We start from the raw sequence: 16,747 nt of genomic DNA on the forward strand, positions 1-16,747 counted from the left end.
CTAGGGAGTAAAATCCTACTCTCCCTCTTGTGGTCTCCATAGGAACCTACATCTGATGCACACAGACTCATGGGCAATCAATCACACACATAAATAGAAGAGGGAAAGGGAGGCTCTTGAAGATTCCCAAAGAAATGTCAACAAACAAAAACAAAAAGACCCCCAAATTAACAAAAACCTTTGTTTTTGTTTTGCTTTGTTTCTGGGTAAGGAGCCCTTTAGAGACTTAAGTCATAAGGCACCCTGAGATTCTAAGAGACCACCACTACCACCCTCTACTACCCCTAACGGTTAGTTTGTCTGTATAGGCAGGCTGATTCAATTCTCCAGAGAACAAAGGGTATCTAGATGGTCAGTTATGGATCTGAGAATTGATCACCTCATTTACTTTGGGGGGAGGGAGGGGAATAATCAAGACAGGAAATTGCCTTTAGGGACACTTTTACTTGGAAAATTACAACACTAGTACAAGTCGAGTCTTACACATTTAACATTTGCTTGTTGAAAGCAATTCATAATATCAAAATTAATCATGTTTTACTTTTATCCTCACAAGAACACAAAAATGATAAAGGGGAACTTAAAACAGAAAAATTTAAAAAGGTAACACAACTTTTCTTAGTAGTCCTTGGGTAGTTACGACAGAAGACTTTCCATCTTTTGTTTCTTTGAATGAAGACCTTGAACCAAAGTCTTGTTTGTTTCTAGTATCTGCTTCTGCCTCCCCCTCTATCAGATCGGCTTCCTCCACGGCCACCTCCTCTTGGTGCTCCCCGGCTTGAACTGCTGTAGGAATCACGTGGAGGAGGGTACCCTCTTTCCATAGACGGCGGGAGCCCCCGTTCTTGTCTGCCAACACGATCACGGCCACTTGAGTAGAGATCACTTCTGCTGCTTGAATAACTGTCTCGACTTCCACCGTAGCCATCACGTGAGCTGCTGTAATCATCGTAGCGACTGCTTCCTCCATAAGATGGAGGCGGCCCTCGTGTAGGGGGTGCACTGCGTGAGTTACCATAACTCTCATATGAATCTCTGTAGGAACCTCCACTCGGATGATCTGAGTAGTCACGATCCCGACCATATCCATCTCGATCACCATAGCCTCTTGATGGGTAGTCATCACGTGAACTGGAATGACTATAATCACGGTAAGTATAATCTCTTGGAGGAGGTGCATAATCTCTGGTGTCACGGGAGCTTGGGTAATCTCTGCTTGAATAGCTGTCTTTTGTAGAATATCCATCATCTCTTGGGGACAAATAAACATCTCTACGAGACGGCAGGGGTTCCCTTCGTGGAGGGCCTCCATAGCTATCTCTTCCACGTGACACTGGGGCTCTTCCTCCCATTCCACTGCTGCTTCGAACTGGTCCTGAAGGCGTTGATCTTTTCGGAGGGGGACCCCCGCTTCGTGGTGGTGGTCCTCTTTTTACTGGAAGTGGTCCCCTGGAAGAACTCATGTTAAAGTTCATGGAATAGCCACCATCATCCATGTATCCTCCACGTGAAGGGGGTCCCCTAGTTCCTCCACTTCCTCCTCGAAGACCTCTGGGAGGGCCTCTGCTTCTTGGAGGTGGAGGTGGTCCACGCCTGCCACTCTCAAATGATGGTTTGGTAGCTTGCTCCACCTTGATGGCTTTCCCATCCAAGGACTTCCCATTCATATCTCTGGCTGCATCTTTAGCATCTGCTGGGCTTTCGAAGGTGACAAAAGCAAATCCTCTTGATTTGTTGGTTTCACGGTCTTTCATCAAAAGTATTTCCACTATTCGTCCATACTTGCCAAATACTGCTTCCAGGGCTTTCTCATTTGTTTCCGTATTGAGCCCGCCAATGAAGAGCTTCCCTGGGCGATCTGCTTCAACCATCTTTCCTTCCAGCTGAGAGTTGGAGGGGATTGTGACCGTCTCAAGCTCCTAGAAGCTCGCTGAAGGGGCCTTCCAGTAGCACACCGGTGACAGCTGCTGATCTCAGAAGAGAACAGAAAAGCCACTAGGACTACTGCACACGAGCACCTGTCAATATTTTTGTATTAGTTTCCTCAGGCTGCTGTAACAATGCATTGTAAATGGGGGGAGGAACTAAAATATTGTTTTTCTTATAGTTCAGGAAGTCACTAAGTATGAAGGTGAGTTTCTATCAGAAGCTTAACAAAAATCTATACCACGCCTCTCCTAGCTCCTAGTGGCTGTCAGCTGTTCTTAGGATGCCTTGGCTTACAGATATCTTAAGTCAGTTTCTGCTTTCACCCATACATACATGGTGCATATACTCCACCCCTCTCTCATGCATACCTTCACATGAGTCTTAAAAGGACAGCAAGTCATTGGATTTCAGACCCACCTTAATCTAGTATAACCATTTCTTAGTTAATTATACTTAAAAACATCTCATTTCTAACAGAAGCCCAATTCTGAGATTCAGGAAGACATGACTTTTAAAGGGACATTACTGAACAGTTACTTAATTTAATTATGACCCATCACTCTGGATTTTCTGGGTAGTTTCTAAATCCAAGGACAAGTATCTCTGTAATATACAGAAAAAAAGATGTTGATGATGGATACAAAGAGTGAATGATGTAGCCATGGAGGCAGCCACTAGAGACATATGCAGGGGAATGTGATGCCAAACTAGCGGAGACTGAGGCATCACAACCTGACATCATGGAAGCCAGGGAAAGGCAACAGCCACCAGGAGCCGCAAAGGGCCCGCCAGCACCTCCATTTTACACTTTCCTCTTTCTAACAGAACAATGAACATCTATTGTCAGGGTGCATCCAGTCTTTTTGTTTTTCCCCCTTGAGAGGGAGAAGTGGTGGTGGTAGTTTTTGTTACAGCAGCCCTAGCAAACTAATACAATCCTTGACAGTACAATTCTCAATGAACTATCATTAAAATATTCTTATATGAATTAAGATTCTGTTCTAAACAGATCAAAGTCTCTAGAAAGAATTTGTGAGCAGGCTTACTTAAGACAGCACCATCTCTGTGATGGCCTTTTAATCTGAGGCAGATTTTTTGAACCAAGAAAATTACTGTAAGAAAATTGTTATAAAATTTTACTTCCTAAAACTCCACTTACCTTGTGGCTGCCTTCTAGTAAGCTTTTATCACATTTCATGTATTTCTTTTGCCTGATAAATTGTTTAATCTCTCCCTATTAAGTCTTTTTATCTTGAGATTGGCTTGTCTTCATGCTGCCTGATGCATAATTACCCGGCAGTGGGGGCTGTGCAACTGGGAACTGATAGCACAACTGCTTAAAGCAGCTTAGTTTTTGGATACCGAGTCATGTCAGCAAGATAAAGTTAAATAGAGCAAATTGCAAGCCGAGTCTCTTTCAAGCTTTGAATGCATCCAGAATGAAAGTCTGGTACAATCTCTTTCGAATTACGTTCCATAGTAAACTATCCAAGTAGCTGATACCAGGCTGCTTCAAAATGTCCCACAATACTTTGTTCCTTTCTTTCTTTGGGTGCATAAAGAGGAAGGGTAGATGCTCGGAAGACCATTCGTGAAACTATGTCATAGGTCGCCAGAATGCAATGCAAAAGACCAGGGGGCGGGCATCAGACCCTCCACCCTGGGTCTGGACCCTGACTGCTTTTGTTCTGAGTTCCCGGCCCCCTCAGTCGTCCTGTTGCTTTAGTGGTTCAGCTCCGGGGTCAGGCAGAGGCCCGCACCACGCGGCCTCCGGAATCGCCCGCCCACGCGCAGCACACGGGTGGGGAGGAGCCTGGATGGCTCTCTCACCGCCCCCCAGGGAAGATTTGCCCGATCCCGGCCGTCCTCCCCACTCCCGGGGCGGGTTCTGGCCGGGAAGGCGGTCGGGCAGAAAGGCCCGGGCAGGCCACCGACCTGGCGGGAAGGCCCGGCCCGCCTTCCCCGCCTTCCCGCCGCCGCCGCCGCTGCGGGAAGGCGCGGGGCCTGCCGTCCCACACGTCTGCTCGGCCATCGATTTTCAACCTACCCCCGGGGCTAACGCTTCCCCAACTAGGAAGCCGCTTTCCCGCGCCGGTCGCCACACGCGTCTGCCGCCGCCGCTCCCGCCGAGAACCAGAGGCCGCGAGTGGCCTCCCCTCCCCCCGCGCAACGTCAACGCGACGTCGGCCGTCGTCGTAATGCCCCGAGGATGAGCGCATCAGAAACGCCGGCACCCGTGCGCGCAGTATCCGCCACCGCGAAATCCGGGCCTACCCGCGAGCACACCGCGCGTCCCTCGGGCTCAGGGTGGAGCGAGAGATGCTCTCTGTGAGGCATACCCGGGAACTCGGGAGGCCGTCCCTATAGCTTGATTACGGCGACAGCCACGATGAGGCTAGGCGTCTGGGGCACCCCGTCCCGCTCCCCCGCCGCCGGCCTCCCCAAACTTGGCCACGTATGCATGGCAGCGGGTCCTGGTAGTGCAACCGGTGACCGGTCTCCCTCCATCCTCCTCGCTCGCCCGGCGTGCCTCTGTTCCACGTCACCGGTACCCCGGAGTCCTCGGCCCGAGTGCGCGCCTATTAGGAGGCGCGCGGTAGTGATGGCGGCGCTCAGTGAGGCTTTCCTGTCACTGGATACTACTACTCCCAGCCCGCCTCAGAGCCGCCCGAGCCAGCCCTCCGGTCTTTAGTTTACGAGTGGCAATTTGACTTGCTCCGCTGCATGTCTGGAGGCGCCGAGGAAAGTGTGGAGACGCCCCGGGGATTCAGGGATCGCAGTTTGGGAAGCCAGCCAGCCAAACAAATAAGCAAAACCCACCCACCCTAACAGACATGAGGCTGCTGGAGAGGGCGAGGAAAGAATGGTTCATGGTCGGGATAGTGGTGGCGATCGGCGCCGCCAAGCTGCAGCCGTCGGTCGGAGTGAACGGGGGTAAGTGCCGCCAGTCTGCCTGCGGGAGGAGCGGCCGCCCTGGCGCGGAGGGCGCCCGGACCGGCACCGCTGCGCTCCTGGAGGGAGCTGGCAGGTGGCTCTTACTGGGAACCCAGAAGGGGACTAGGAATGGGGCAGGCACAGGTTGCCTTTTCTGCGAGCAATCAATGACTTCTGCTCAGTGTCGGGAGTTGAGGTTTCAGAAAATGAAACTTACTCCTCTAGCTTTCGGAGAAGCATCCCATCCCAAGGGACTTCAGGTTGTCGGGAGTTCCGTGTCTGTCCTGTACCTAGAGAAAAAAAAATGCTATTGGGGAGAGAGAGAGAGAGAGAGAGAGAGAGAGAGAGAGAGAGAGAGAGAGAGAGAGAGAGAGAGAGAGAGAGAGAGAAGAGACACCCTTGCGCCAAACTTTGTTTTTGTAGCTCATATGATGGAGAGTGGTAATGTGCCTTAGTTGCTGACACCCCAAAACTCCCAAGCTGACTGACACGTTGCACTCTTTCCTTACAGGCTACTACTTCCGTGTGCTGCTGGTATTCAGTTGCTAGAGCAGCAGTGTAACAGATGCAGACTGTGTTAGGCTGAGCACAGTGTATGCTTTGACAAGGAAATGTGGACGGGTTAGAACCCTACTCAAATCTGGGAATAGTAGGGGCTTTGTAGTGTGGTCTGTGGACACTGGTGGGCACATGGCAAGTGTCCCTGGCCTTTTATACCCTCTCACCCACCTTCAGACAACCGTCTCCTGCTTTTCATAGTCCTTAATTAAATTTCTTCAATTCATTCGTGTTTTTGACCTTCTGTGTTAGATCCCAGGTTTATTGACAGATAAATCATGCAGTGGGCCCAAGTAAAAACAGAAGAGAACATACACAGTTATTTTCAAGTAGGAGGTGCCCATGTGGGTACCTCTTGTTAAAACCTTCCAGAAGTGAATGCAAGATATCTCAGAACAGTAAGTGGTTCCTTGCTTCCTGCATCTCTAGTTTCTCCATTTAGAAGTAGCTTCCGGAATCGTTTGAATGGATCTAAAATGGTAGTTATTTCATTTTTTTCTCTCAAATTTACATATTTTAAAATTTAAGTGCACCGTATAGAATACATAGTTGTGACCACAACTCCGTCATTTATCCTGCTTTCCCCTTCAATCCTCACAGGGTTTCTCTGTGTAGCCCTGGCTGCCCTGGATCTCCCTATGTAGACCAGGCTGGCCTTGAATTCAGAGATCTTCCTGCCTCTGCCTCTCTTTAGTTTTGATACACCCTTTCTGTGAGCTTCTGTGAAGTTTGGGATTTTGAGTTCTGTTCAATGAAGAACCCCTTGTCCCCGGAGCTGTGAGAAGCACAGTTCTAGTGTCTTTGAATGACCCACAGTGCACACTGTACTGGTTACAGTGCTTGGGGCTAGATCTCTATTTGCTCAGTTGTGAGATGAGATTCCTGGTGATCTGGACTGTAACTCTGCAGGAGCTGAGCTTGCCAAATGTCGTTTACCTTGAATTTTCTGGATGCTGTGTGGACAGGACAGTTGCTGAATGGTTGTATCAGTTCTTTGGGGCTTCTTGCTCTGGGAGATAGAAGACAGAGTCTGTGATCTCGTTTGTTCTATTGGGCACTGCTTATTGCACTGTTGCACATTATTGTGTCTTAGAAACATGTTCCATTTTTCAACAATCCTCCTGGTAGTAATAATGATTTTTTTTTTTTGCCGTCATAAAGGAGAAGCGGAATATTCTTAACTATAAGTAACTTTTATAACATTTTAAACCATCATGCCTCTGTGTTTTGATTGGAATGTTGGGCAGTAAACCCACTACCTTGGCACACACACCTGTTAGGCACACACTCTACCCTGTGCTGCTTCCTTACTCCCCTCCAACACCCCCCCATCCCCCATGCTTCTTTTGTGATGTTAAGGCATGAAGCCAGGTAACACTTCCGAGCTTAGTGTAGGGGAGAATGGAGAGGGCTTCCTCTTTTATAATGACAATGGCAAAGATCTATAATAATGGTTTTAGAGGGAGCTCAAGAGCCAGAGAGAGAGAGAGATAATCACTCTAAAGAGAAGGCCCTGTAGAATAAAGACATTTTCTATTCTCTGATTTTTAGTTCAGAGGACCAGGGCAGAATCAATATTAATTCTAAATATTAGACATCACATGTTTCTTTTAGGGCCTTGCATGTGTAAAAACTACTTATCTTAAGAAGAACCAGACAATTGGGATTTGTGTGTGTGTGTGTGTGTAGGTTGGGTTGAGAGCTTGATTTTTTGTGACCTTTTCAGCTGATGGTCTCACATGTAAATCCTGTTGAATAAAAAACAAAATTCAAAATCGGATCAAGCAACACTTTCACTGTGCTCCCCATTAACAAAACTTAAAGAACAAGGGCAGAAATGTCACTAAAAATATTTCTCATAACTTTTTTTTTCTTTTTTTTTTTTTGAGACAGGATTTTTTGGTGTAGCCCTGGCTGCCCTGGAACTCACTCTGTAGACCAGGCTGGCCCCAAACTCAGAGAGATCTGCCTGCCTCTGCCTCCTGAGTGCTGGTATTAAAGCCATGCACCACCACCGTCCCACACGGCTGCTCATCCGTTTTTTCTTTTTGTTTTTTCTAGGCAGGGTTTCTCTGTATTGCTTTGGAGGTTGTCCTGGAACTGATCCGCCTGCCTCTGCGTCCCGAGTGCTGGGATTAAAGGCATGAGCCATCAATGCCCTGCCCAGTCTGTCATCCGTATAGTCCCCTAAAGCATCTCTTTTAGGTACCAAGCATGGGCTTTGCATGCTGGAAATGTGATTTGCTTTTTTTGTTATTTATTTTATTTATTTTGTGTTTTTCGAGACAGGGTTTCTCTGTGACTTTGGAGGCTGTCCTGGAACTAGCTCTTGTAGACCAGGCCGGTCTCGAACTCACAGAGGTCTGCCTGCCTCTGCCTCCCGAGTGCCGGGTGTAAAGGCGTGCACTGCCGGCATCACCACTCTACTTTTGTATTTTTTAAAGACAGGGTCTCTCTATAGAGCCCTGTCTATTTTGCAGCTTGCTATATAGACCAGCTATATGGTCTCTGCTTCGTAAGTGCTGAGATTAAAGGTGTATGCCACCATGCCTGGATGAAAATGTGATTTTTAGGAGTTTATTAATTTTTGTTGTTGTTGTTCACCACCCCCCTCCTCGTTTTTTAAAGAGAAGTTTTGATACTTTTCATTTTACTTTTTACTTATTGCACCTATATCTGGTTTCATTCTTTGATGACTCAACTTAGCTTTTTTTGCTAGTTTTCTTTTGTTTTATGGATGCTGTGTGTTGAGTCTAGCTTTATGCATGATATGCATTATATCCCTGAGCTACTTGCCCTCTTCCCCCCATCCTGCCCCTTCTTTCAGGACATACAGCTTTTGGAGCATGGTCAAACTCCCAGTGGCCAGCCCTTAAAGAAAATTTCCCCACCCGAATCCCTGCCAGAATAGTGTAGAGCTACACCTAAGCATCCTTATTGTAATTTTAAAGGGTTCTCTTGAATGACTTCCTGTCTAATCTGTTACTTTTTTGGGGGGTGGGGTGGGGGATAGGGGTTGCATGACTCATTTTCAATCACCCCCACAGTCAATTGGTAAATTAATCTGGAAGAAAATGGATGGCCATAGAACCCCCTACTATTAAAGGAATTGAATAAGTTTCCAGATGGGAAGAACTGTAACAGGTATTAGTGTAGATTAATTCATTCTTAGTTCACTATGCTTTTTAACTTAGTTACATTTCCTTAAAATATATATATAACAGTGCCGGATAGTGGTAGTGAACACCTTTAATTCTAGCACTAGGGAGGCAGAGACAGGCAGATCTCTGTGAGTTCAAGGCCAGCCTGGTCTACAGAGGGAGTTCCAGGACAGACTCCAAAGCTGTATTTTATTTTAATTAATTATTATTATTATTTTTTTAGATGTCTCAAAATGTAGCCCTGGCTAGCCTAGCATTAGATATATAGTCTAGGCTGGCCTCCCAGAGACCCTCCCTCCCTTTTCTAGGATTGAAAACATATGTCCAAACCCTGCAGGGTTACAATATTTTAGATGACGCTTGGAAGTGGGATTGCCGCAGATGAGGAGTGGCTTCTACCTTTAATCCTATTGTTAGGGAGGAAGAGGCCAGTGGATCTGAGTTCTAGGACAGTCAAGAGCTCTATAGAGAGGCCTTGTTTCAAAAAGCAAACAGCAGCAACAAAACAAAAAGAATGGGTTTTAGAATTCAAAATGGCTTCATTTTTCTTTTGATTGTGTGAGTTCCTTCCACTTTTGTTGACTAATATTATTTAAATTATGTTAAAGGTAAAGGCAACTGTCAACTAACTGAACTTTATAAAGATCTGAATCTTATTGTTTTAGTGACCTGGAAGATATAATTATTAGCTTGGAAAAGGGACAAATTTATATCCTAGTTTCAAGTCATTGTTTTGTTTAAGTATTTGCCTAGTTTTCATTTCTGCCCTGGGTGACCTCTAGTCCTGAAGAGTTCCCAACTTGGGGCCACCTGTTAGCCTTACAGTTGTGTGTGTGTCAAGGAGGAGTCTTGGATCTCTTTAATCCCCCTTTCTCCCCAAAAGGTCCATTGTATGTAGCCCTGGAATAGCCCCGCTACATTTCTTGGATTAGAATTATTTAGGTGTGCACCTAGTATAACAAAAGTCCATGTGGCTTGTCTCTGGAATTTGGAACACTGAAAGAAAGTTCAGGATTAGTCCACCGAATCAAATGCCACATGTTACCTGTATACATATGTCTTTGGACCTGTATAAAGAGATCTTTTGCTTGTAACCATGTCACTGGTTCTCTCAGACTCTTCTGTAGAAGTTCTGGAGGCACCACTGTGGACAAAGCCTGAGAATAGGGACTGATAAAAAGTGAGGGAATGGTTGGGGAGTAAAAATAACATGAGTTAAAATTCAGATAATTAGAATTTCTGGGAGCAATCTACTTCTAAATTGAGTCAGATTCCTTGCCTTTAAACTCTACTTCTTAGCTGTCCTCTTTGGTTGTTTGAGAAGTATCTGCCTGTCCACACTGAGACAGAGATGCTCAGTTCTGAAAGCAGTATGCCTCTTTAAAAGGGGAAAAGAGGAGGGGTGAGGAGGACATGAGGGAGCAGAAAGGTTGAGTCGGGGGAAGAATAGAAGAAAACAAGAATGGAGATACCATAATAGAGGGAGACATTTTAGGTTTACAGAGAAATCAGGCACTAGGGAAATGTCTGGAGATCTACAAAGATGACACCAGCTAACAATCTAAGCAACAGAGGAGAGGCTACCTTAAATGCCCTCCCCTGATAATGAGATTGATGACTGACTTATATGCCACCTGATAGCCCTCATCCAGCAGCTGGTGGAAGTAGAAGCAGACACCCACAACTAATCACTGAACTGAACTGAAATCCAATTGCAGAGAAGGATGAGTGATGAGCAAATGGGTCCAGACCAGGCTGGTGAAACCCGCAGAAACAGCTGACCTGAACATCGGGGAGCTCTTGGTCCCCAGACTGATAGCTGGGATGCCAGCATGGGACTGATCCAGACCCCAGGAACATGGATTTCATTGAGGAAACCTCAGAAATCTACTGGACCTCCTGTAGTAGTTCAGTATTTATCCCTAGCATAGGTGTAGACTTTGGGAGCCCATTCCACATAGAGGGAGGACCTCCTGTAGTAGCTCAGTACTTATCCCTAGCATAGGTGTAGACTTTGGGAGCCCATTCCACATAGAGGGATACTCTCTGAGCCAAGACACGAGGGGGGGGGTGTTGGCCCTATCCCAAAGGATATGATAGACCCTATGGAAGGCTTCACCCTCCAGGGGGAACAGAAAGGATATGTGATAGGGTTTTAGTTGAGGGGGGGGTAGTAGAGGAGGAGGGGAAGGAGAGGGAACTGGGATTGACATGTAAAACAATCTTGTTTCTAATTCAAATAAAAAAATCTGCAAAAAAAAAAGTTTATGCTGCAAATGGAACAAACACCTTTCATGCCTGTCCCTTTGTGCTCTGTTTTCCCAGTCTCAGCTAAAGGCTTTGCATCAGTGCCAGGCATATGAATAGTTTATTACATTGTTTGGGGGAATTTTTGTTTCTTTTATTTTATGTTGTCCTACAGATATCTAAGATTTACTTGTGGCTAAATAAGTGTTCATTGAATGAATAAATAGTGATTTCTTTCAGAGTTTGATCATCTATCTTTATACCAATAATATCAGTAGATGTGGTAGCGGGTTTGTGATTGTGATCATGTAATTTGACATGAAGCAAACCCAGTCTAGCAACAAATTGCCTAAGAAATACATCAGAATGACAGAAATTTATTCTCTTATTCCTGTAGGCCAGATGTCCAAAGGCTATGAGGGAAATCCTCTTTCTTGTTTCTTTTAGCAAGTACCTTTGGCTTCCTTGGCGTATGATATCATAACTCCAATCACTGCCCTATTTTTACTGCATGTCTACATACAAACATCCCTGTCAGAGTACCAGTCACTGGGACTACCTGCCCCTGCTGCTCAGTGGTAGAGTGCTTGCCCGGCGTGTGTGAGACCCTGAATTCATCACTGGTACTGCAAACACATAAGCAAGCAAGCAAACATAGGTAGTTGTCAGATAACTACCCAATTATAGTAAAACCTCATCTTTTTTTTTCAGCCATTTCTTTGCTTTATTTACAGTTTGTGTTCAACTGTATGCAAATCAATTCCATAACATGAGAAGTTACTATGAATCAAAGCATAAATACACAAACACAATATACAATCAAATAGATGCACAGCATTCAGGTAGGAAGTGAGAGGAATGTTCATTCACACACACAGTAGCTTCGGGTCTGAGGTCTCCTTGTTCCCAGGTGGGTTTCTAAAGATGGAGAAAGTGACTCTGGTTATCAAGACTACTGTGGCCATATTAGATCCCAGAATGTGTAAGCATCAGTGTGTGACCATGCGAACAAAAGGTTTTTTCCAAGGAATGTCTATGCTATAGAAGGTATGTGTATATGAAGGCTGTTGGAAAAACTTAACTGTAGAACAAACCCCCTTTCAGGCACAGGACCAATGTCAAACTATCTAAAAATATGAACTGATAACCAAAGTATTCCAAATGTGGCTATTCTGATCCATTGTTTTGTTTTTCTCTTTTTTAAAAAAGTATTTACAGAAATTGTATAAAAGACTTTGTGAATTCAATGCAAGTTAGCATCCAGTCTTCATGTCCCAAATACTAGGTCTATGGTTTTGGCTCCTTTGCATATTTGCCTTTAGGATTTCAAGATTCATAATTTTACCTTCCTAACAGACCACACCTTAAATCATGAAAACCTCTCAACATATGCAGAAATAAAAAGCAGCAACTGAAATTGGCTGAAGTCAATATAATTCTGCTGATGGAACCAGTTAAGTGAACCTGGCACTCTTGTTGAGTGAAAAAAGATGATGGAAAATGCCTACTATTTGACTTTTGAAATAAGATTTATTCAATGATGGCTGGATTTGGGGGTCGATTCCAATCCATAGTTGCCTGGCACATGTCAATTACTAATAAAGGTCAAATATAAATTGAACTTAAAGCCACAGAAGGAGGGGGTAAAATGTTCAATTTCAAAGAGAACAGCTCAACAATGTGGAACTTTACCTAGAGTTTAGCATATTAAATTAGTAGTAATGAAACAATACATTGAGGATTTAAAGTAATACCTGGTAGTTCCTTCCAACATGTACATAAATAATATCAAAGAAACCTTTAATGTCACCTAGCTGTGTTATGGCCTCACAGGTAATGAGCCAATGAAAACTTAATCTTCATCCCACATTCCATCCTCATTTCTACATAAAACCTATGCTTGATTTCAATATAGACCAAGTGTCCGCATTTCCTAAGCCTCGTTCAAGGCAATCACGTCAACATTGGATGTTATCACTTCATCTTGAACATAAAACTCCAGAGGATTCAATATTGTCATTCATCATCTGTCATACCCTTCACATGAATTTTCAATGTTTTCTGTTGAGGTGTGGTAATAGTAGATTTGATGTGGACCTGTTTCTTCCGGGTCACACTGGACTTGTGGTTACTGTTTGGGCTGGGTCTAGAAGATGGGGAAGTAGAGACGTTTCTTGGACTGAATGTCTAACAGTGGAAATGTAGAAGAGAAAGTGAGATGGCAAGGAGACCACATCTTGATTTCCTCTACAGTAGTCCTATTTCCCAATATGGTCCCACTACAGATACAGTGGTACAGAAACAATGTTGATGAGAATTTCAGAAACTCGCCTTCAGGAGAACCAAATAGTGTATCTCCCAGCTTCTGGGCCTGGGCACTGTTGACATTTTAGACATGATACTCCTCAGGAGATGCTTCACCTGGGGAGAGTAGAGCACAGGGGATAACACTAATGGTGAAAGTAGACTTCTTTCAAATGCACTCATTTGCTGCAGCTGCTTTTCTAACAGTAACTCGTTGTTCTCTTTTTAGGACCACTGAAGCCAGAGATAACTGTGTCCTACATTGCTGTCGCTACGATATTCTTTAACAGCGGACTGTCATTAAAAACAGAGGTACCGTCACTTGTGGGCACATGAAGAGCAGTTCAGAAAAGTTAACTTGTCCTGAGTGCTGAAATTTCAGGGGCCTTTGTGAAGCTGGTTACTGTCTGAAGCTTCATTGTAACAGAAAATGACTTGGACAGGTAGCAGGACTAACATGCTGTGGCTATATAGAAACCAGAGTTGAGCATTGAGGACCTAAATATGGGATTAGAATACACTTTGTTTTATTTATTCACTTTTTAAATTTTTTCCCCCTTGAGACAGGGTTTCTTTGTAATAGCCCTGGCTGTCCTGGAACTCACTTTGTAGACCAGACTGCCTTGAACTCACAGAGATCCACTTATCTCTGCCTCTTGAGTGCTGATATTAAAGGTATTCACCACCGTGCTTGGCTGAGTGTTTTGTTGTTTTTTGATGACTTTTTTTTTTTTTTGAGACAGGGTTTCTTTGTGTAACAGCTCTGGCTGTCCTGGAATTTGCTCTGTAGACCAAGTTGCCCTCAAACTCATAGAGATCCGTCTGCCTCTGCCTCCAGAGTGCTGGGACTAAAGGCGTGTGCAACCACCACCTGGCTTGATGACCATTCTTTTAATGAAGAAATTGACATGAAAAATATGCTTTTGAAGAGATATAATCAAGGAAATAGAAAGTAGGACTGTAATACCATATCTCATTACAGAAAAAAGACATATGGTGATAATAACAATTAAAAATGTATGTATTTAGCCAGGTGTGGTGGCACATGCTCCTCATCATAGCATCTTGGTTATTTTTCTGTTGCCGTGAAGAGACAGTCTGACCAAAGCAACTCTTGTTTTCTTTTGGTCTTTTGAGACAGGGTTTCTCTGTAGCTTTGGAGCCTGTCCTGGAACTCCCTCTGTAGACCATGCTGGCCTTGAATTTACAGAGATCTGTCTGTCTTTGCCTTCTGGGTGCTGGGATTAAAGGAGTGCACCACCATCACCCAGCCAACCAAGGCAACTCTTACCAAGAAAACATCTGGTTGGGGGCTTGGTTAGGATTTCAGACACTGAGTGCATTATCATTGGGGTGGGGAGCATGGCAGCAGACAGACAGACAGGCAGACATGGTTCTGGAGAAGGAGCTGAGAGCTTGCATGTTGAGACAGCAACCAGAAGGCAGAGAGAGCTAACTGGGCATGGTGTGTCCTTTTGAAACCTCAAAGACCACCCTCAGTGAAACACCTTCTCCAGTGAAGCTACACCTCCTCCTCTTTCCCCTCTGGGGACCAAGCATTGAAATATGAACCTGTGGGGCCACTGTCTTCAGATGCCTTGTATTCATGGTGCTGAGATCAGAGAATTGCCACAAGTTCGAGGTTAGGCTGAGCTACACAAAACAAGAACCAAAGCAAAGAAATCGTTTTTCTTTTAAAAATTAGGTTTATTTTTTAATGGTATGTATAAACATAAATTGTGACTATGTCATTAGTATGGTAATGGACCAAAATACCTACTTTATATCTTTCTTAAATTATGGAGAAAACTGTAGTGGGTCTGTATCTGCTCTACTAAGGTATATTGAGGTAGTTTGGTTTCTATAACTCTTGTGGGCTAGCTTTTGTTCCTAGGCCTTATGTTACCTAGTCATGTTTGTTATGTCATCTCCAAGCTACTTTTCAAAAGAGCACATTTTAGCATTCTGGTAGCTGTCTTAAGAAAACCATGCTGGTACTGTTCCTGTGAAGTCACAATCTGTTATGCACGTAGGTGATGGTCCTCACTGATCCAGTCTTCACTGGTTGTCTTCACTGAAATGAATTCTCTCAAAAGTAAAGATAGAGAGAGATTGTCACATGTGAGAGAGGAGAGACGAAGATAATGTGACTCTTTTTCATTCAAAATGCAGGAAGAAAAGAGAGAATTCTGGGTGGTTTCTCAGACCTTCCACAGAGTTATATAAATATAGTTTGTTTCTAGGGACTGGGAGAGGCTTGGTGAGTAAACACTGTGCAAGTGTGAGGATAGAGTGTGCATTCCCAGAACCCACAGAAAAACTGGGTGGGTGTGGCAGCCCATTGTCATCTCAACTTAGGAGGTAGGGGTGGGATTCCTTGGTGAGATGGGTAGCTAAACCAGCCAAAGGGGAGTTCTGGGTTCATGGAGACACCCTGCCCCTCAGTAGACAAACTGAAGAGTGATTGAGAAAGACACAGGACATCAACCCCAGGCCTCCACATGGAAGCGCATGCATGTACACCCAAATATGTAAATGTGCGTTCCTATGCATGTAAACATACTTGTGTACATACATGCACAGCACACACATGCCAAAAGTAAATATAACATCTTATTCTTATAGGTGGGGGAATTCATTATAATGTGGATTTTATTTTATTTTTTTCCGTTCTTTTTTTTACTTTTGATCTTTTGAAACAGGGTTTCTCTGTGTAGCTCTGGCTATCCTGGAACTCACTTTGTAGACCAGGCTCACCTCAAACTCACAGAGATCCGCCTGCCTCTGCCTCCCATGTGCTGGGATTTCAGTTTGCCACCACTACCTGGCTCTTTTTTCCTCCCTAAGAAATAGCTTTAAGCCAGGCAGTGTGGGAGGTGCACTCCTTATATACCAGCACTCAGGAGGCAGAGGCAGGCAGATCTCTGTGAGTTCGAGACCAGCCTGGTCTACAAGAGCTAGCTCCAGGACAGCCTCCAAAGCCACAGAGAAACCCTGTCTCGAAAAACCAAAAAAAAAAAAAAAAAAAAAAAAAAGGAGGGGGGCTAGAGAGATGGCTTAGAGGTTAAGAGAACTGACTGCTCTTCCAGGGATCCTGAGTTCAATTTCCCAGCAACCACTTGGTGGCTCACAACCATCCATAATGAGATCTGGTGTCCTCCTCTGGCCTGCAGGCATACATGTAGACAGAACACTGTATGCATAACAAATAAATCTTTAAAACAAAAATAACTTGGGGCTGGAGAGATGGCTCAGAGGTTAAGAGCACCGACTGCTCTTCCAGAGGTCCTGAGTTCAATTCCCAGCAACCACATGGTGGCTTACAACCATACGTTATGAGATCTGGTGCCCTCTCTGATGTGCAAGATATACATGGAATAGAATGTTGTATACATAATAAATAAATAAATAAATAAATGAAAATACTTTAAAAAACTTAAAAAAGATAAAAACTAATAAATAAATAAATGCCTTTAAAAGCTAAAATTGTCTCTTACTTTGTTTAGTACTATTAGGTTTTATTTCTTTTTATTCTTTGATAGTTTCATACGTGTATACAGTGTATCTTGATCATATCCACTCCCGGCTTCTCCATTCATTTCCCCTGACTCTGT

General features: G+C 44.3%; 2 protein-coding genes across 15 annotated transcripts in view; one reads left to right on the plus strand and one right to left on the minus strand.

Moving 5' to 3' along the window:
- Positions 1–424: 424 nt before the first annotated feature.
- On the minus strand, positions 425–4,112 carry LOC100770709 (RNA binding motif protein, X-linked-like-1). Of its 3 annotated transcripts, none has more exons than XM_027404905.2 (2): positions 3,977–4,112; positions 425–1,972 (listed from the first exon to the last, which is right to left on the minus strand). In XM_027404905.2, the coding sequence occupies exon 2, from the start codon at positions 1,869–1,871 to the stop codon at positions 705–707; it is 1,167 nt and encodes a 388-aa protein (XP_027260706.1). In that variant the 5' UTR covers positions 1,872–1,972; positions 3,977–4,112; the 3' UTR covers positions 425–704. The 3 variants fall into 3 exon arrangements, with proteins under 3 accessions (XP_027260706.1, XP_027260705.1, XP_027260707.1); XM_027404904.2 differs by having other exon boundaries at positions 425–1,967; positions 3,977–4,101; XM_027404906.2 differs by having other exon boundaries at positions 425–2,018; positions 3,977–4,086.
- Positions 4,113–4,251: 139 nt separating this feature from the next.
- Slc10a7 (solute carrier family 10 member 7) overlaps positions 4,252–16,747 on the plus strand; it is a 238,983-nt gene continuing 226,487 nt past the window's right edge. For all 12 annotated transcript variants that reach the window (XR_004769240.1, XR_003483229.2, XM_027404908.2 and 9 more), the window contains exons 1-2: positions 4,252–4,863; positions 13,363–13,445. Coding sequence is in view for 10 of the 12 variants with exons in the window: in XM_027404908.2 (XP_027260709.1) it covers positions 4,764–4,863; positions 13,363–13,445 (183 nt within the window). In the remaining 2 variants the exon portion in view is untranslated. The remainder of the gene's footprint in view (positions 4,864–13,362; positions 13,446–16,747) is intronic.

This window comes from Cricetulus griseus, chromosome 3, assembly GCF_003668045.3.
Source record: "Cricetulus griseus strain 17A/GY chromosome 3, alternate assembly CriGri-PICRH-1.0, whole genome shotgun sequence".
NCBI lineage: Eukaryota > Metazoa > Chordata > Mammalia > Rodentia > Cricetidae > Cricetulus > Cricetulus griseus.